This window comes from Canis lupus, chromosome 20 (assembly GCF_003254725.2).
Source record: "Canis lupus dingo isolate Sandy chromosome 20, ASM325472v2, whole genome shotgun sequence".
In the NCBI taxonomy this organism is placed as follows: Eukaryota; Metazoa; Chordata; class Mammalia; order Carnivora; family Canidae; genus Canis; species Canis lupus.
In genome coordinates, this window is record NC_064262.1 from 39,630,133 (window position 1) to 39,650,371 (window position 20,239).

Below are 20,239 nucleotides of genomic sequence, written 5' to 3' on the forward strand. Positions count from 1 at the left end.
AAATGTCCACTAAAGCTATAAAAGAAAATAAATCTGGAGAAGAACAAGAGGTCTTATTTTATCATTGTTCTAGTCCCCACTAGTCCACACTACTATGTTGTGGAGATGACAGCGGGGTCCATGAAAATCATGGGCGCACACAAACAGAAAGCAGAGATTTAGAGGGGCCCCTGACCTGGAGGGTAACAGAAGGTGCAGGTAATGTATTATTTGTGACAATGCCCCAAATTTGAAGCAGCATAGTGCAGGGCAGCAGAGCCATTGGGACTGGCATTTATTATTATTCCAAAAGACTAGGATTTATTTCTTGGTAATTTCTTATTTATTTACTAAGCAGGATCCACACCCAGCCTGGAGCCCAATGTGGAGCTGGAACTTGCAAGCCTGAGATCAAGACCTGAGCTGATATCAAGAGTCATTTGTCGCCCAACTGACCAAGCCACCCAGGCACTCCTGTTTCTTGGTAATTTCTATCAGCAAAAAGTGACATATAGAGGAGTGCCTGGATGGCTCAGTTGGTTAAGCATCTGCCTTCAGCTCAGGTCATGATCTCAGGCCCCTAGGATCAAGCCCCCCATCATGCTCCCTGCTCAGTGGGGAGTCTGCTTCTCCCTCTGCCTGCTGCTCCCCCTGCTTGTGTTCTCTCGCTCTCTCTCTCTCTGTCAAATAAAATAATTTTTTTAAAAGTGACATACAGGAAAGGGTTGTCCCAATATTCATTTTTTTAAAATATTTTTATTTATTTATTCATGATAGACATAGAGAGAGAGAGAGAGAGAGAGAGAGGCAGAGACGCAGGCAGAGGGAGAAGCAGGTTCCACGCTGGGAGCCCAACATGGGACTCGATTCCCAGACTCCAGGATCGCACCCTGGGCCTAAGGCAGGCTCTAAACCACTGAGCCACCCAGGGATCCTCAGTCCCAATATTCAAATGTAGATCAATAGGGATGCCCCGGTGGCTCAGCAATTTAGTGCCTCCCTGCATGAAGCCTGCTTCTCCCTCTGCCTGTGTCTCTGCCTCTCTCTCTCTCTCTCTGTCTCTCATGAATAAATAAATAAAATATTTTTAAAAATGTTTTATTAAATAGCCACAGTGGTTTGCCCTGTGAGAGTACCCTAGGCACAAGTTTTAGCCAGAAGCACATGGGGCATGTCGCCACTTGCTTGGCTAAGTAGATACAGTACCATTGAACCCTGAACAACCTAGGGGTTAGGGGCACAAACTGCCCCACACTGTGGAGTTGAAAATCCACCTAAAACTTTGACTCCCGGGATCCCTGGGTGGCGCAGCGGTTTGGCGCCTGCCTTTGGCCCAGGGCGCGATCCTGGAGACCCGGGATCGAATCCCATGTCGGGCTCCCGGTGCATGGAGCCTGCTTCTCCCTCTGCCTGTGTCTCTGCCTGCCTCTCTCTCTCTCTCTCTCTGTGTGACTATCATAAATAAATAAAAATAAAAAAAAATAAAAACTTTGACTCCCTTAAAACTTAACTACTTAATAATAGTGAGAACCGTGAAAGGTCACTTTTTACTCTGATAAGCAATTTACCAGAGAGATTAACTGCTTACAAGGAGATAATTAGTGGATACTAGCAAACTTGAGCTCACCACAAAAGCAACAGTAGGTGGCTATTTAATTGTTACAGTAGGGGATGCCTGGGTGGCTCAGTGGTTGAGCATCCGCCTTTGGCCCAGGATGTGATCCTGGAGTCCCAGGATCAAGTCCCACATCAGGTTCCCTGCATGGAGCCTGCTTCTCCTCTGTCTGTGTCTCTGCTTCTCTCTCTGTGTGTGTCTCATAAATAAATAAATAGAAATCTCTAAAAAAATAATAATAAAATAAAATATCCTTTAAATAATAATAATAATAATAATTGTTACAGTAGTATAATATGTTCTGTAGTTAATTTTATGCAGTTATGATTTAACACTGCATCTTTACATTTGTTTACATTTCAACTATAAATGGCACCATGTACAGTCTACAAGTATTTGTGGGGAGTGGTTAATAAATTTTGACTTTTTGTAATAGATTTGTATATATTTTATGGTAGTAAATGATAAGATGGACTGGTATGTACATATATTTTATTCATTCATGACATACCTAACTTTTTCTTATTTTTTTTATATTTCTAGGCTACGTAGTTCATCTGCAAGTTTTTTCAAATTATCCCAAATCCAGAGTGCCTGACTGGGTGGCTCAGTCAGGTAAGCATCTGTCTTCAGCTCAGGTCATGATCTCGGGGTCCTGGGATTGAGTCCAGCATGGAACCCAGCATCTGGCTCCACCCTCAGCAGGAGTCTGCTTCTTCTTCTCCCTCTGCCTCTCCCGCCTACTCGTGCTTTCTCTCTATCTGTCTCTCTGTCTCCAATAAAAAAATATATATATTTTTAAAAATGTATTACAGGGCAGTCCTGGTGGCCCAGGCCCAGTGGTTTGGTGCTACCTGGAGACCCAGGATCAAGTCCCACAGCAGGCTCCCTGCATGGAGCCTGCTTCTCCCTCTGCTTGTGTCTCTGCTTCTCTCTCTTCTCTCTCTCTCTGTATCTCTCATGAATAAATAAAAAAAAAATCTTTTAAAAAATGTATTATAAATTGTCTCAAATTCCCTCAACATTTTCCAATATACTTATTGAAAACAGTGTGCGTATTAGTGAATCTGCATATAACAAAACACCTGAAAAAAAAAAACAAAAAACAAACAAACAAACAAAAACACCTGTTGTCCAAGGGTCAACTGTACTTCCAAATGACAGTGGTGCTCTGGTGGAGATATGCTTGAAAGCAAGAGTGAGACTCTAGAAGAAACCCTAAGGTCAACATAAAGACTGTTGAGGAGACTGGTTAGGTATGTTAAGAAACTTTAAATTTGTTTTCTATGGAGATTAATTCTATGGGGTGCAATTTCTGGTTAATTGAATATAGCCAGGATATTTTTTTTTTAAGACTTTATTTATTTATTCATGAGAGACACAGAGAGAGAGAGAGAGAGGCAGAGACATAGGCAGAGGGGGAAGCAGGCTCCATGCAGGGAGCCTGATGCAAGACTTGATCCTGGGTTTCCAGGATCCCTGAAGGTGGCACTAAACCACTGAGCCACCGGGGCTGCCCCAAACTTTATTTTTTTAAAAGATTTTATTTTTAAGTAATCTCCTCACCCACCATGGGTCTCAAACTCACAATTCCAAAATCAAGAGTCCCATGCTCTACTTACTGAGCCAGCCAGGCACCCCTTGGTTTAAACTCTTACAATGCAATGGGATGTATGCTAAACATTATAAATGATATTTACCATAAGCAAGGGAGCCTGGACTCCTGAGCTAGTAAGGAGATAAAATACTCAGTGACCTGTGAAGACCTGGATAGATTCCTCTTTCCTCCCCCACTCTCCTTTCCAGGGGAATAGATAGTGAGGGAATTGAACTTTTTCTCACAGGTTCTTACCTAAAAGGGAGGAAAAAGCTTCCCTTAAATTATGTGCAAGGGGAGCACCTGGGTGGCATGGTCGGTTGGGCATCTGACTCTTGGTTTCAACTCAGGTCCTGATCTTAGGTTTGTGAGATTGAGCCCCATATCAGGTTCCAGCTAAGACTACCGCTCCCTCTGCCCCTACCCTCCTCAAATAAATAGATCTTGGGCAGCCCTGGTGGCTCAGAGGTTTAGCACCGCCTTCAGCCCAGGGTGTGGTCCTGGAGACCGGGGATGGAATCCCATGTCGGGCTCCCTGCATGGAGCCTGCTTCTCCCTCTGCCTGCTTCTCCCTCTGCCTGTGTCTCTGCCTCTCTCTGTGTCTCTCATGAATAAATAAAATCTTAAAAAAAATAGATCTTATAAAAAAATTTTTGTGCAAGGCTTTCAGCCCTATGCAAAGTCATCTCCAGTAAAAGGCCACAGCTTTGTCACCATTTCAGTCATTTCAGTGGTATGGAGATAGGTTCCAAATGGCAAACTGAGATCATGAGAGAAGAACAGGGGCAGAACTTTCCCAATTCTAGTGTAGGGCTGAGATGGAGACAGGACACTACATGGGTGCTTGAAGCAGCAGGGAGAATCAAAGAAGTGATTTCAGCCTTTTTCCTTCATCCTAGAACTGTTTGGGGGAATTAACCAGAAGACTATAGAGTCTTCAGAGATTTCATTTCCCTTTCTTTCTTTCCTTCCTTCCTTCCTTCCTTCCTTCCTTCCTTCCTTCCTTCCTTCTTTCTTTTATCTTTTCTTTTCTTTTCTTTCTTTCTTTCTTCCTTCCTTCCTTCCTTCCTTCCTTCCTTCCTTCCTTCCTTCCTTCCTTCCTTCCCTCCTTCCTTCCTTCCTTCCTTCCTTTCTAAGATTTTATTTATTTATTCTGAGAGACACAGAGAGAGAGGCAGAGACACAGGCAGAGGGAGAAGCAGGCTCCATGCAGGGAGCCTGACGTGGGACTCAATTCCCAGTCTCCAGGATCACACCCTGGGCCGAAGGCAGTACTAAACCGCTGAGCCACTGGGGCTGCCCAAGATTTCATTTCTTCAGAGAAAACATGAGCAGTTTTCATTTTCCTCTAATTTTACTTTTTTTTTTCTTTTTTTAAAGATTGAGAGACACAGAGAGAGAGGCAGAGACATAGGCAGAGGGAGCAGCAGGCTCCATCCAGGGAGCCCAATGTGGGACTCAATCCGGGGACTCCAGGATCATGCACTGAGCTGAAGTCAGACACTCAACCGCTGAGCCATCCAGACGTCCCTCTAATTTTACTTCTTTATTTTTTTTTAAAGATTTTATTTATTTACTCATGAGAGACACACACAGAGAAAGGTAGAGACATAGGCAGAGGGAGAAGCAGGCTACCCGCAAGGAGCTCCATGCGGGAGTGGATCTGGGATACTGGGATCAGGACCCCAGCCCACAGCAGATGGTCAACGGCTGAGCCATCCAGGCGTCCCAAATTTTACTTCTTTAAATTGTTCTTCAAAAATAGAATTGGGAAAGCCTTATGTTTTCCTGTTGTTGGAATTGCTTTGTTTCTAGGAAATTACAAATGCCCAAAGCAATGGTTCCTTGCCCTGGCACGTCACCTGGGAAGCTTTTTTTTTTTTTAAGATTTTATTTATTTATTCATGAGAGACACAGAGAGAGAGGCAGAGACAAGGCAGAGGGAGAAGCAGACTCCATGCAGGGAGCCCGACGCGGGACTCGATCCCAGGACTTGATCCTGGGACTCCAGGACCACACCATGGGCCCAAGGCAGCGCCAAACCACTAAGCCACCCAGGGATGCCCGTCCTGGGAAGCTTTTAAATAAATACTGATGCCTGGGTCCCATCCCCGTTCAATTAAATCAAAATGTCTAGAAATGATCAAAATCTCTAGGCATAGTGATTTTTTAAATTTCCCCAGGTCATTTCACGTGCAAAGTTGAGAACTGTTTCATGTTATTTATTTTTTTAATATTTTATTTATTTGTTCATGAGAGATACAGAGAAAGGGAGAAGCAGGCTCCATGCCGGGAGCCTGACGTGGGACTCGATCCCAGGTCTCCAGGATCAGGCCCTGGGCTGAGGGCGGCGCTGAACCACTGAGCCACCCGGGCTGCCCGAGAACTGTTTTAGAACCTCATCCTGATATATTAAAACATGGCTAAAAGGATGATTTTAGCAACAATTGATGTGTTTACATGCTTTACATCCAGTGTAGCTGGATCCACTAAGGACATTTATCCAGCCTCCAAACTTGTACTGCCCTACATGGTCAATAGAGGAAACAACCCCAACGTCTCCTTCTCTCCCGTGAAATAAACCTTTAGTTGGCGGGGCCGGAGGGGCTTGGAAGTCTGGGCCTGCCGCCCACCCTGGTCCCGGTTCCCGGGACGCCCTTGGTGCAGGACCCCCGCGTAGGAGAAGGCGGTGCAGCCCGAGGCAAATCCTGACCCTGGTCAGGCCCCGCCCCCGACTTTGCCAGGATCTCGCGCCCCGCCCCGCCCCAGGGTGCCGCAGGCCGCCGCGAGCGCCGGACTACATTTCCCACAATGCACCTCGGGGCGGGCAGGGCTGGGCCGAGAGGCTGGAGCCAGGCCTCCGCCACGAGAGGCCGGCGAGGGCTGTCTTACTGGGCCGGCCGACCCGGCGAGGGGCAGTGGGAGGGGGCGGTGGCCCGCGCAGTGGCCATGTCTGCATCCGCAGGGGGCCGTGGCCCCGCGAACCTGCGTTCTCGGTCCAGGTCCGGCCGGGCACCCGTGCTCTCCCGGGGGTCCGGCAGAGTGCAGTGACCGCCAATCTCTGTGCGTCCAGGGCCCCCCAGAGAAACAGGTGAGTACGACTGCCAATCCACGTGGCCTGGAGGTACCGAGAGACGGGAGAGCTGTCATCCTCTGGGCGAGGGGCTCAAAGACAGGGCTCCCCTGCTGCCCACGCTGCTATTTGCGGTAGGAGGTCTCAGTCTCTTTGGGGTGCCTTAGCCGGTTGGCCTCCAAGTAGAGAATACAAAAGGCGAGGACCGAAACCCTTTCTTTGGCTGGGAGGGCAAAGCCCTGCAGGGATCAGTAGCCAGATAGGACCCGCCCCCAAGGCACCCACATTTCCCCCGGTAAAGTCCTCTCAAAGATCAACAGAGGTGACTGTGGGGTAAGCCAGGGAGCTCCTGGAAGTGTCCTGGGGCTTTAGACTTTGCTCTCAGGGTGCCCTGGCTCAGATAACGCGTCTGACCCTTGTACTGGGTGAGCCACCGTTTCTGGGTTCCAGTTTGCTGGGGGAGGGTGAGCAGTCTTTGTCAGAGAGGGGAGTGGCCACCAACAGTGACAAGTACCAGGCCATGCTCTCAGCACGGAGTAGGCATCCTGCTGAAACAGCTACAGCACAGCCTCACTTGGGGCCCTGTCTGCCACGAAGGGCCTGGATCTGGCTGGATCCCCATATTAGTCCTGGAGATGCTGAGGTGCTACATGATTTCAGATAGCAGGGGAACAAATGTAAAGGAAGCCATCACTAGCCCCAGCCAGCTGACCCTGTCCTCACTCCATGCATGTACCATGCTGAGTACCACTTAGCCATACTGGGCTGTCACCTAAAGCCCACAATGGATCAGTGGGTAGTGGGGCCCGGTATATTGAGTAAGTTGCTGTAGACCTTGTTTGGGTCTTTAAACCAAAGGTGCAAGGCATAGAGCAGGGGCATGTGGTAGACCAAAGAGTTGGGAGAGACTCCCAGCAGCTGCAGCAGAAAAACAATGGTCTGTTCCTGCAACATCAGGCCAAATGAAGAGCCAGTAAGCCTAGAGGAACTCCAGTCCTAGGCCCACAGACAACTCTTTGACTGGACATCACAGGTGGCTCACTTCAGGCCAGAGCCTACCTGGCTTCATGAGGTCAGAATCATGTTTTCCCAGGTCATTTCACTCAGGGTGAGCCAATTCTCAAAGGACTGATTTACGTGGCAGAAACCGTTGGATCTGTGTGAAAGTGCAGCTACATATGGTCTGAATGCTAAGTAAAAATACTCATGGTGTACTAATGGCAGCCGCTGCATGTACAAATGCCTACTCTGAGCCAGGTTATCTTATAGGTTATCTCATTTAATCCTCCCACAACCCAGTGAATCAGTATTATCATTATCCCTATTTATAGATAAGAAAACTAAAGACTTATAAAACCAGGGACACCTGGGTGGCTCAGTGGTTGAGCGTCTGGCTTCGGCTCAGGTCGTGATCCTGGGGTCCTGGAATCAAGTCCCCGCATCAGGTTCCCCACAGGGAGCCTGCTTCTCCCTTTGCCAATGTTTCTGCCTCTCTCTGTGTGTCTCTCATGAATAAATAAATAAATAAATAAATAAATAAATAAATAAAAATCTTAAAAAAAAAAAAGACTAATAAAACCAAACCAGGTTAATCCAGGTCCCTCTGACTCCAGGGCCATTGTTCTTGAGCACTTGACTACTCCCAAACACAAGTCTTCTCCACAGACCAGTGTCTCTAGAGGCTGCATTATAATTGGATGTTCTTTGAGGATCTTTCACCTTTTCCCTTCCAAAGTTATTTATCTGGCAAATGTTAATTAAAGTCTTCCTGTGTGTGGAGTTGACATATTGAAATTTGTGGCAGATCACAGGGTGACCTTCAATGTAGAAAAATGCAGCAGGGCAAAAGGGATGAGAATCAGGGATATTGCAGGAAGGCCTCTCTGATAGGTAACACTTGAGCAACAACCTGAAGGAGGTGAGAGAGTGGGTCATGTCAATATCTAGCCCAAGCAGTGGAATAGGGAAGGTGAGGGGCAGAGGGAAAGGCAGGAAGACATGGTCCAGGCAGAAAGCTCAGCAAGGGCAAGTGAAGAAGTGCTCAGGATTTACATTTAAATTTTTTTAAAATTTTTTATTTATTTATGATAGTCACAGAGACAGAGAGGGAGAGAGAGAGAGAGAGAGAGAGGCAGAGACACAGGCAGAGGGAGAAGCAGGCTCCATGCACCGGGAGCCCGATGTGGGATTCGATCTGGGGTCTCCAGGATCGCGCCCTGGGCCAAACCGCTGCGCCACCCAGGGATCCCAGGATTTACATTTATATTATCTCAAAGGAAAGCCATGAGATCAGTGTGGCTGGGCTAAAGTAAAGCGAGTGGGGGAAGGGATAGGAGATGAGGTCGAAGAAGTAATGGCGGGGTAGATAGAGTGGCGCCTTGTACACTGCTGTGAGGAAATTGGCTTCTCATTGAATGAGTGGGAACCATTATAAAGTTGTGAGCAGGGGAGTTACATGACCTGACTTCTTTTTCAAGAGGATCACTTTGAGTGCTGTGCGAGGGATAGACTGTGCAGGGACAAAGGCAGAAGTAGGGAGACTGGTTAAAAGACAGGTACGATACTCCTAGAGAGAGAACGGGTAGCCTGGACCAATGTGGTAGTGGTGGCCGTGATGAGCAGTGGTCAGATTCTGGACATGGGCATTTCCCATTTAACATCAGTCATCTACAAAAGTTGGGCATTATGTCTAGAATCACTAACTTGGTATCTGTTTCCCCTTTTAAATGGGGAAAAGTATAATGCTTCCCTCAGTAACCCAAATCTCAAATTTTCTAAAATAGTACTAAATCACAGGAAAAATATATACCTAATATATGCCTAGTAAGGTATAGGGTTAGGATATAAAATGCTTAAAAAATTTCCTCCTAATCACCAAACAGTATTTGCTGCTTTGCTGCAGTATCATGGCTTCTTTCAGTACCTGCAACAACCACAATGCAAGTAAGCCCCTTTTGTTGCCACTCAGTGATGTTCTATCTGATTTGGAATGTAATTTGAGGCTTTACATGCACATTGCTTTGTTTAAAATGGTTTGATGTTGTAAATATGCATTTTTTCTCCTTAAACATAAGCTGAATCAAATACAAGTTTGTTGTATTAGCTATTGCTGTGTAACAAATTACCCCAAAACTTAGCAGCTTAACACAACAATAAATATTTATTATCTCATGCAATTCTTATGAGAATTTGGGAACATTTGGGGAGCAGCTTAGCTGGATGATTCAGGCTCAGGTTCTCTCATGATGTTCCAGTCACCTGAAGGCTTGACTGGGGCTAGATGATTTGCTTCCAGGTTTGCTCATTCACATGACTGACACATTTGATTTTTTTTTTTTTTGCTTTTATTTTTTTTTTTTAATTTTTATTTATTTATGATAGTCACACAGAGAGAGAGAGAGAGGCAGAGACATAGGCAGAAGGAGAAGCAGGCTCCATGCACCGGGAGCCCGACGTGGGATTCAATCCCGGGTCTCCAGGATCGCGCCCTGGGCCAAAGGCAGGCGCCAAACCGCTGCGCCACCCAGGGATCCCGACTGGCACATTTGATACTGGCTCTTTGCAGGTCGCAGTTTCTTGTCATGAGGTTCTCTTGGCAGGGCTGCTCAAGTGTCCTCACAACATGGCTAATGGTTCCACAGGGAGAGAGTGATCCAAGAGAGAAAGGCAGCAGCCACAATATCTTTTATGACCTAGCCCCAGAAATCACACATTGTCATTTTCACATTATCCTGTTAGTTACATAGATGAGCCCTGCTCAGTGTGGGAGGGGAGTACACAAAGGCATGAATTCCAGGAGTTGAGGATCACTGGGGACCATCTTGAAGGCTGGCTACCACAGTTGGGTATTAAATACTAAAAGGAATTCTGTGGGGAAAATATTAACAAGAGAGACATTTTACTGGGTGCACCTGTATTCCGAAGTACAGGTGACAGGATTTGCTAATGGTTTGGTATATGAGGTGTAAAGAAAAGAGATGACTCCAAAATTTTTTTTGCTGAATAACTGAAAGGATGACATTGTCTTTCATTGAGATGAAGAAAACTCTGGGAGGAATAAGTTTCTAAGAAAAGGATCAGAAACTCAGTTTTGGACATATAACTTTGAAATACTGTAAGACATTCAAGGGCATACATCAAGTAGATGGTTAAATGTGTGTGCCTCTAGAAGTCAGAAGAGGGATCAGCATTGGAAATAAAAATTGGAATCATTAATGTATCAATGGGATTTCAAATCATGAGACTGAATAAGGCTACCAGTGATTGATGAACACAGAAAAGGGATCTAAGGACTGAAACCTGGGTCTCCTAACTGTGAGAATAACTGCAAAAAGGACTTAGAAGAAATGGTCCATGAGGTAGGAGGGGAATCATGGAAGGAGAGTGGTTGGTGTACCAGGAGCCAAGAAGAAAAAAATGTTTCAAAAGAGAGGAAATGATCAACTGTATCCATTGCCGCTGAGTGAAGCGAGAGGATCCTGAGGTTAACTGACAGCCTTGATGGGAGTGGTGTTACTACAGAAATGAAGGCACAAGTCTAGTTGGAATGGCTTCAAGAGTGAGCAGGAGACATGGAGAGGCTGTGGCAGATGTACTTCTTGATTACCAAATATCCATGACTCCCCATGTTTCTCAGTTCCTCTAGCTATGGGACTAGTCCTGGCCAATTTGGGCTTTGAAGTATTCAACAGCTGATACATGACCTTCCAGCCCCGTCTTCCACGTATTCCAGTGGCAGAGCTAGGAGATGCAAGTAACTTGGATTCCTGAACCACAGCTTGGAAGGAAGCTAAATTATGACCAGACCCATGCTAGATTTTGTGTGAGCAAAAAATAAGCCTTCATGTGTAAAGCCTCTACCACTTTGGCATTCATTTTTTTAAATTTTTTTAAAAATTTATTTATGATAGTCACAGAGAGAGAGAGGCAGAGACATAGGCAGAGGGAGAAGCAGGCTCCATGCACCGGGAGCCCGACGTGGGATTCGATCCGGGGTCTCCAGGATCGTGCCCTGGGCCAAAGGCAGGCGCCAAACTGCTGCGCCACCCAGGGATCCCGGCATTCATTTTTATACAGCATAACTTAGCCTATATAATTAAACTTCAAGTATTATTTACTCTTTCGAGGTTGATTGGTTGGTTTTATAAAAGGCAACAACAAAAAAATGAGGTGGAACCTAGAGGGGAATGTAGAGTTAAGGAGAGGTTTGTTTTAACTTTTTTTTTTTTTTTTTTTTAAGATTTTTGTTTATTTGACAGAGAAGGAGAGCCAGCACAAGCAGGGGGAGCAGCAGGCAGAGGGAGAAGGAGAAGCAGGCTCCCCGGGGAGCAGGGATTCTGATGCAGGGCTCAATCCCAGGATCCTAGGATCATGACCCAAGCCGAAGGCACTCAACCAACTGAGCCACCCAGGTGCCCTTTGTTTTACCTTTTTAATTGAAATAAGACAGACTGGGCAGCCTGGGTGGCTCAATGGTTGAGCGTCTGCCTTCAGCCCAGGGCATGATCCTGAGGACCCGGGATCGAGTCCCACACCGGGCTCCCTGCATGGAGCCTGCTTCTCCCTCTGCCCGTGTCTCTGCCTTTCTCTGTGTGTGTCTTTCATAAATGAATAAATAAAATCTTTAAAAAAAAAAAAAGAAATAAGACATAGTGTTCACAAATCAAAAGTACAGCTCAGTGAATTATAATGGAGCAAACACACCTAAAGGAAGGTGTTTTGAAAATGGATGAAGCATCAGCATATTGGTGATATGATAGGGGAGTGGGGGGAAACAATGATCTGGGAAAAAGGGACAGCTGCGGAAGCCATGCACTTGTGCTTGCATCGGCAAGAGGGACAGGAGTGGAAGAGTTTGCCCCAATGGAGCATCGACAGCTCATCTTCAGTGAGAAGGAAGGCAGAGTCTGGCAGATGAGGTGAGGTCATGGTAGGAATCTTGGAAATTCTCTTTTGCTAACTTCTGTATCCTCAGTGGTATCACGGATAGTGCTGAGTGAGTGGGGGAGAAGCAGATGAAGGAAGTTGGAAAAGAGAGAAGGTGAGAACTTACTGACTAGGAAAGTGGGAAAGTGAGTCAACACAGAAATGTGGTAATTTAAAACAAAGGTTCTGGACCTTCTTCCTGGAAGTAAGCACGTAGCAATCCAGGTTTCCTTTTTTTTTTTTTTTTTCTTTAATTAAAGCTTTTATTTACTTATTCATGAGAGACAAAGAGAGAGGCAGAGACATAGGCAGAGAAAGAAGCAGGTTCCATGCAGAGAGCCTAATGTGGGACTCGATCCTGGAACCCCAGGATCATGCCCTGGTCCGAAGGCAGGGGCTCAACCGCTGAGCCACCCAGGCATCCCGCAATCCAGGTTTCCATCAAGGGAGCCAGATCCAGAAGCCCTGGCCACAACCCTGGACTGTCAGTAGCAGCTTGCCCTCTGTCTGGTCATGGTCTCTCTGGAGTCACACTCTCTTCCCATAGCAGTGCAGGCCCCAATCTGGCTTTCAGGTTAGCTTGTGAAATAATGGTCTACAAGGTTCTCATGTGGCCTGTATCTTCTTGCTGAAGACCTAGGCATGCCATACTTATTGTGGCACCCACTGCCCTGGCCTCTGTGGTGTTATAATGGTTGTTTTGGCCTCTTTGGTCTCCATCTCTGTCTCTGAGCAGACCTTTCTTGAACAGGTTGCTGTTGAGGGCAAGTAGCCTCATAGTTACTCTGGCCCATTGTCAGACAAAGTAGCCCAAGGTGGTCCCCTGGGCTCTGACTCATGCCAGGAACCATCACTCTTGATTGTCCTGATGGGTGGGATAAGTGGCCTAGAAAATCCCCAAAGGTGGCTGTTCTCCCAAATGACCTTCCTTTGGTCCTGCTCTGTGTAGGATGGTGCTGTTGGCCAGTGGTGCCCAGCCTTCACTTGTTCTGTGATGCTCCAGGTTCAGTGCAGGAATGGCCACCAGCCTCCCTGTCTGTTTTGCACATTGAGCTTCTGCAAAAGACTCATTTGAAGAAAGGATTCCATAGCTTACAACAAAGATGACCAAAAGAAGAAGAAGGGAAAAAAAGAGCTTGAAAGTCAGTTCTTTGGATACATACAGGAGCTCCCTGATGGGAACTCTGGTGTGATGGAGTGGGAGGTCTGAGAGAGTGTTCGTGGATACAGACAATCTGAGATAACAACCTGCGGTCACTGTCTCTTTGAGATCACATTCTTCATGAATGTTTCTGAGTACCTATTTCATGCCAGGCTCAGGGAGGAGTCATTTGCTCAAGGTTGCAGTATGTAGGAAACAAGGCCTCAGTTATTCCCTATGACTCTGCCCTAGAGGAGACAGGGGGAGGGTCACTGACACCAGTCCCTCCCAGGCCCCTGGCCTGCTGCATGACCTCTTCATGAGTCTGACTGGTCTTTGCTGCCCTTCTAGCCTATCCATCCAGATTTCTCTTCACGAAAGGGTCAATGCATCAGATGGAACTCCTTCCCTGGGAATGTATATTGCCTACCAAATGAGGATCCTTCAGCTTGCCATTCAGGGGCCCTAGGGGTGACTCCAAGTAAGCCATACAAGCCAACAGCCATACTTCGTTATCCCTGCCATCCACTCATAGCCACCTTCACCAGGCCCTGAGGCTACAGAACTGGGAGATCAAGCTGTCTGTCCTGGTCATCAGAGGGCCCTGAGAACTGTTATGTCCAAAGTTGTTGGTAACTTGTAAGGCAAGCCTTGGTGCCAAATTCAGAAAGTACAAAAGTGTATTCAGAAAAAAGCAAGCCTAAGATGCCTGGGTGGCTTGGCGGTTTGTCACCTGCCTTCAGTTCAGGGCGTGATCCTGGAGACCAGGATCAAGTCCTACATTGGGTTCCCTGCATGGAGCCTGCTTATCTCTCTCTGCTTGTGTTTCTGCCTCTACCTGTGTGTCTCTCATGAATAAATAAATAAAATCTTAAAAAAAAAAAAAAAAAAAGAGGGCAGCCCGGGTGGCTCAGCGGTTTAGCGCCACCTTTGGCCCAGGGTGTAATCCTGGAGACCCTGGATTGAGTCCCTCATCGGGCTCCCTGCATGGAGCCTGCTTCTCCCTCTGCCTGTGTCTCTGCCTCTCTCTCTCTCTCTCTCTCTGTGTCTCTCATGAATGAATAAATTAAATCTTTAAAAAAAATTAATGGGGAAATGTTCATGGTAGGCTGTGCAGTGAAAGACACCAGGATATAGAATTGTTTCAAGTCCCAGCTCCAGTACTCCTTCCCTGTTGTGACATTGGGCAAGACATTTAAAACTCTCAGCCTCAGTCCTTTTATCTATAAAGCTAACCTGAGACAGGACACCTGCTAGAGTGGAGTGATTAGGCTTAGATAACTGTCCACTGAACCTCTTAGCTCACACTTCCTTGGTGCTCAATTAGTGTTAGCTGCTGTTAACAGTTTGTAAAAAAAAATAAAACTATTTATCTTTTATGTACATTTTTTTAAAAATGGAAGGAAATGCACCAAAATGTGAAGAGTGAAAGATCCTGAATGCCAGGAGAATGGCGACATTTCTTTCCTTTTTTTTTTTTTTTAAGATTTTATTTATTGATTGATGAACAACACAGAAAGAGAGAGGTAGAGACATAAGCAGAGGGAGAAGCAGGCTCCATGCAGGAAGACTGATGTGGGACTAGATCCCAGAACTCTGGGATCATGTCCTGAGCCAAAGGCAGATGCTCAACCGCTGAGCCACTCAGGTGCCCCAGTGACATTTCTTTCTTTAGACTTTGTTGTATTTTCCAAGTTTTCTATAATGAATAGGTAGATGAATTCTTCCTTTTCTTTCTTTTTTTTTAAGATTTTATTTTTTTATTCATGAGAGAGAGAGAGGCAGAGACATAGGCAGAAGGAGAAGCAGGCTCCATCCAGGGAGCCCGACGCGAGACTCGATCCTGAGACTCCAAGATCACACCCTGGGCTGAAGGCAGGCGCTAAACCGCTGCGCCACCCAGGTGTCCCAATTCTTCCTTTTTTTATTTAGAAAAAGAGCAACTTTTTTTTTTTTTAAAGATTTTATTCATTTATTTGACAGAATGACAGAGAAAAACAGTGCTTGTGCACAAGGGGGAGCAGCAGAGGGAGAGAGAAGCAGACCTCCCACTGAGCAAGGAGCCCAACGTGGGGCTCGATCCCAGGACCCTGGAATCATGATCTGAGCCAAAGGCAGACACTTAACCAACTGAGCCACCCAGGCACCCCCATACTTCGTTTTTTAGAGGGGACTACTCAGAACCCATTCCCCAAGGGGTTTGAGCTAGTTGGGTCCTGATGAAGGATGCTTTCCTGTACTTACCACTGTTAATTATGCCGGTGACCCCTGCCACCAGCACCTTTCCCCTTACCCTTGATGATGCCTTTGTTTATCCCACAGGAGAGCCCAAAGGATGGCTGCTGACATGCAGAGAAAGAGAAGCAGCGAATGCCCTGATGGCACATTGGCTCCTTCTGATGGGCAGAGTATGGAGAGAGCTGAGAGCCCCACACCAGGACTGGCTCAGGGAATGGAGCCAGGTACGGGCAGGGTGTGCAGCTCCAGGAAGCTGACAGCGAGAGCAGCCTCCCAGGCAACTGGGATTCCCAACCAGTCTTTCACTCCCGGTCATTCACACATTTGTCAGGTCACTCCTGGGCTGTTTGTCAGGTGCAGGGGGATACTGCAGGGAACTGGACACAGTCCACCTGTGTCCAGCCTTCCTCTCCACCTCATGTTGGGCTACTCACCCTGTGTTGTCTGGCTGCCAGCATGGGTTCTCCTCCTATTCCCTGGGTCTACGGTGTACCTTCCTGGCTCCTTCTCCCTCCCTCAGCTCTCAGCTTAAATGTCACCTCCTCACAAATTAGGCCTGCCTGCTCTGACCATGCTTTCTACAGGATACTCATTATTTTGTAATTTTTTAATATATGTATTGCACATCTGTAGTCCACAGGATTGTGAGCTCTTTGAGCACAGAGTGGTTGTATCCCTAGGACCTAGTACAGTATGGAACTCATCATAGAGACTCAAAATACACCTGTTGAATTACTCTGTCAAAAAAAAAAATCAGCAAAGAAAGACTGACATGGTCCCTGCCTTAGGGGAGCCACAGGCTAGTAGGGTCATCAATTGGAGTAGGGTAGGAACTATGGCCTGAGCAGGGTCAGGGAGACTTCTCGCAGGGAGAGTCACTGAACACAGAAGTATTCCAGGCACAGGGTGAGGTGCTGGGCACACGGCAGTGAATAACCAGGTTCCTGCCCCTCTGGAGGAACCCCTCTGTGGTTGAGAAGAAGGATAACTGACAAGTGGCACAAGAGAAATCAAGGAGGGAGATGTGATAGAGTGCCTGGGGTTGGAGGTCAGGTGAGGAGGTAGCTAACATCTTTGCTGAGAGCTGAAGTGTGACAAGGAGCCGGCCCCATGAGGAGGTGGGAGTGCCTTCCAGGTAGAGGGAACAGCAGGTGCAGAGGCCCTGAGGTAGATGGGGGCATGTTGAGGATGTCCAAAGAGCAGGGGGATGAAGGTCAGTATGACTGGAATGGATAAGGACTGTGAGATGAGAATGAGAGCAGCAAGCAGATACCAGCCGCCCTCACAACCATGAGGGGTTTGGGTCTTATTCCCAGTGTGATGGGAGGAATCTGGTGGGCTCTAAGTTGCAAGGAGGCATAACTCCTAGCAGGCAGTAGTAGGAGGTAACAGTGGCTTGTCTTGCCAGGACAGGCAGTAAGGTTAGAGTGCCATTTTGGATACCTTGCTGGTAAGATGATCTGCCAGCGACTACTGCTCTAAGCACCAGTGCTTTTGGCCGCCAGGTGCCGGGCAGGAGGGTGCCATGTTCGTCCATGCCCGTTCCTACGAGGACCTGACGGAATCGGAGGATGGGGCAGCTTCTGGGGACAGCCCCAAGGAGGGTGCTGGGGGTCCCCCACCATTGCCTGCAGACATGCGCCAGATCAGCCAGGACTTCAGTGAGCTGAGCACCCAGCTGACAGGTGTGGCCCGAGACCTACAGGAGGAGATGCTGCCAGGAAGCTCTGAGGACTGGCCAGAGTCTTCAGGGGCAGCTGGGCAGCCAGCCACAGAACCTCCCAGGGAGGGGACAGGCGAGGGGGATGAGGAGGAGGCTGCTGAGGCATGGCGACTGCACCAGAAGCATGTCTTTGTGCTGAGCGAGGCGGGGAAGCCTGTGTACTCCCGCTATGGGTCAGAGGAGGCACTTTCCAGCACCATGGGTGTCATGGTGGCCCTGGTGTCCTTCCTGGAGGCAGACAAGAATGCCATTCGTTCTATCCATGCAGGTGAGCCACCTGGAAAGGGGGGTAGGGAGGGCTCCCCTGGCCAGGGTTAATTCATAGCAGGTTTTGGAGCCCCCGGGTATAGAGGGCTGGGATGTGCTATGTGACCAAGGGCAGTCCCTCCACCTCATTAGGCTTTGATATTGTCTTCTGAACATGGATAGCAACAGACTGCCTTATAGGGCTATTGTGAGGGCCAAGTGGCTCTGACATGGGCTTTGCCCTTGGAGAGAACCAGAAGTCTGAGGAGGTGACCAAAAAGTCCCAGGTCCTGGGCCCCACCCAGCTTGCCATTTAACACAAGAATGTTTTTCTGAAGTGCTCACTGCATTTTGGCTGGTGCCAGTCTGTGAATCAAGTGGCAGGGATAGACCTGGAGTCCTCAGGGAAAGGGGACCTCGGGCTCCTGTTTTTATCTTCATCATCCTTAAGTCCCTACTGTGTGCAGAGCTCTGAGGGAGGGTGGAGAGGATGTAGAAGGCAACAAACTGCATAGGAAGCCAGGGCTCCGAGGGAGCTGGGCAAGGCCAATCCCGGGAGGCTTCCCGGAGAAGCTGACGCCTCCTCCCTCCACCTTCAGATGGCTACAAGGTAGTATTCGTGCGCCGGAGCCCACTGGTGCTGGTGGCAGTGGCGCGCACAAGGCAGTCGGCGCAGGAACTGGCGCAGGAGCTGCTCTACATCTACTACCAGATCCTGAGCCTTCTTACGGGCGCGCAGCTGAGCCACATCTTCCAGCAGAAGCAGAACTACGACCTGCGGCGCCTGCTCTCGGGCTCGGAGCGCATCACCGACAACCTGCTGCAGCTCATGGCGCGAGACCCCAGCTTCCTCATGGGGGCGGCGCGGTGCCTGCCCCTGGCGGCGGCGGTGCGCGACGCGGTGAGTGCCAGCCTGCAGCAGGCGCGTGCGCGCAGCCTTGTCTTCTCCATCCTGCTGGCGCGCAACCAGCTCGTGGCGCTAGTGCGCCGCAAGGACCAATTCCTGCACCCCATCGACCTGCACCTGCTTTTCAACCTCATAAGTTCCTCCTCGTCCTTCCGTGAGGGCGAGGCCTGGACGCCCGTGTGCCTGCCCAAGTTTAATGCAGCCGGCTTCTTCCACGCACACATCTCTTACCTGGAGCCTGACACCGATCTCTGCCTGCTGCTCGTCTCCACCGACCGCGAGGACTTCTTTGCAGTCTCTGACTGCCGCCGCCGCTTTCAGGAGCGCCTGCGGAAGCGCGGAGCCCACCTGGCGCTGCGGGAGGCACTGCGCACACCCTACTACAGTGTTGCTCAAGTGGGCATCCCTGACCTACGCCACTTCCTCTATAAGTCAAAAAGCTCAGGACTCTTCACCAGGTGAGGGAGGGCCTTGGGGACACTGCTTGAGGGAGATAGGGGCGCAGTGGGATCTAGGGGAGGATTGGTCCTGAGTCCTGATGCAATCCTGAAGCTGAGAACCCCTCTGGGAATGACTGACATGTTGGGTCTGTTTCACTCTGACATCAGGGACCCAGTCTCCCTATCATTCTACTCCCAATGGGCATACACCTTTCCACGTTGTTACCCAGGAAGCCTTGAAATGCCCAATATACCCAGGGAAGGAAGCTGGAACAGAGGTCTCCTGGATCTCCTGCCCTGGAGCAAGTCTGCCTTAGGGATCATTTTGATCCAGTCCAGGATGCAGAACTCCTCTAACAGAGAGGCTGGGGCAGCTTCTATCGTCACATTACTCCTTTTTGAGTTCCCACTTACTTTCCCTCCACTTCAGACCTGTCACTCTGTCTTAGACACTGAAACTTAGATTGGCAGCTCTCCAAGGGAAGATAACCAAAGATGCCATGAACTCAGGGGAGGGAGAAGAACAGGGCTTCAGTCTGGAAGGGCCCAGCCCTGTCCTGGAGTCTTCTGTGGTAGGTAGACATTGCCTTGTCCTGGGAGATCATTTGGAGGGTAGGACTCATGGCAGAGTCTCTCTGGCTAGGCATAGTTATTTCTGGATCACCAGAGAAGGCAATGGAAGTCATTTCTTTGCGAACCCACTCCCCTATCTCCAGCCCTGAGATTGAGGCCCCGTACACGAGTGAAGAGGAGCAGGAGCGGCTGCTGGGCCTCTACCAGTACCTGCACAGCCGAGCTCACAATGCCTCCCGCCCACTCAAGACCATCTACTACACAGGCCCCAATGAGAACCTCCTGGCCTGGGTAAGGTGGCCCTGGGACGGGCTGGGCTTCATCAGGATCCTGGGTAGGGGGCCTGAGGGATATTTAACCTCGATGACTACCCTGTGCCCCCTCCTCCAGGTAACAGGTGCCTTTGAGCTCTACATGTGCTACAGCCCCCTGGGGACCAAGGCATCGGCCGTCAGTGCCATCCATAAGCTGATGCGCTGGATCCGCAAAGAAGAAGACCGCCTCTTCATCCTCACGCCCCTCACTTATTGATGGGAAAGTGTGTGGGTTCAGCCCTCTTAGACACACTGGGCGATGGAAGCCATAGGCACCTCTACATGGGCTGGCCTCTCTTGCCCAGGCGGCAGGCAGGGACTGTGGGTTGGTGTGCGCATTAAAGTGCTTTGGGGAAGACACTCATTGGGCCTTGTCACTGGTCCCTTTACTCACCCTTTCTCACTCACATACAGATACTGAATCCTTCTTAGTCCTTGCCCATGTTTCCTCCTGCACAGGGGCACAGG

At 48.6% G+C, this 20,239-nt stretch overlaps 1 protein-coding gene across 1 annotated transcript; it reads left to right on the plus strand.

Annotated features, from left to right (window-relative positions):
- Positions 1–6,009: 6,009 nt before the first annotated feature.
- On the plus strand, positions 6,010–20,135 carry MON1A (MON1 homolog A, secretory trafficking associated). Its single transcript, XM_025455670.2, has 6 exons — positions 6,010–6,282; positions 15,653–15,792; positions 17,074–17,559; positions 18,137–18,902; positions 19,601–19,748; positions 19,848–20,135. The coding sequence occupies exons 2-6, from the start codon at positions 15,666–15,668 to the stop codon at positions 19,986–19,988; spliced, it is 1,668 nt and encodes a 555-aa protein (XP_025311455.2). The 5' UTR covers positions 6,010–6,282; positions 15,653–15,665; the 3' UTR covers positions 19,989–20,135.
- The last annotated feature ends 104 nt before the right edge of the window (positions 20,136–20,239 follow it).

Excerpts from the sequence above, each read along its gene's own strand:
- MON1A (XM_025455670.2), top strand. The coding sequence starts at position 15,666 with ATGGCTGCTGACATGCAGAGAAAGAGAAGCAGCGAATGCCCTGATGGC. Across the intron at positions 17,560-18,136 it reads CATTCGTTCTATCCATGCAG|ATGGCTACAAGGTAGTATTC; the intron begins GTGAGCCACCTG and ends CTCCACCTTCAG. Across the intron at positions 19,749-19,847 it reads ATGAGAACCTCCTGGCCTGG|GTAACAGGTGCCTTTGAGCT; the intron begins GTAAGGTGGCCC and ends CCCCTCCTCCAG.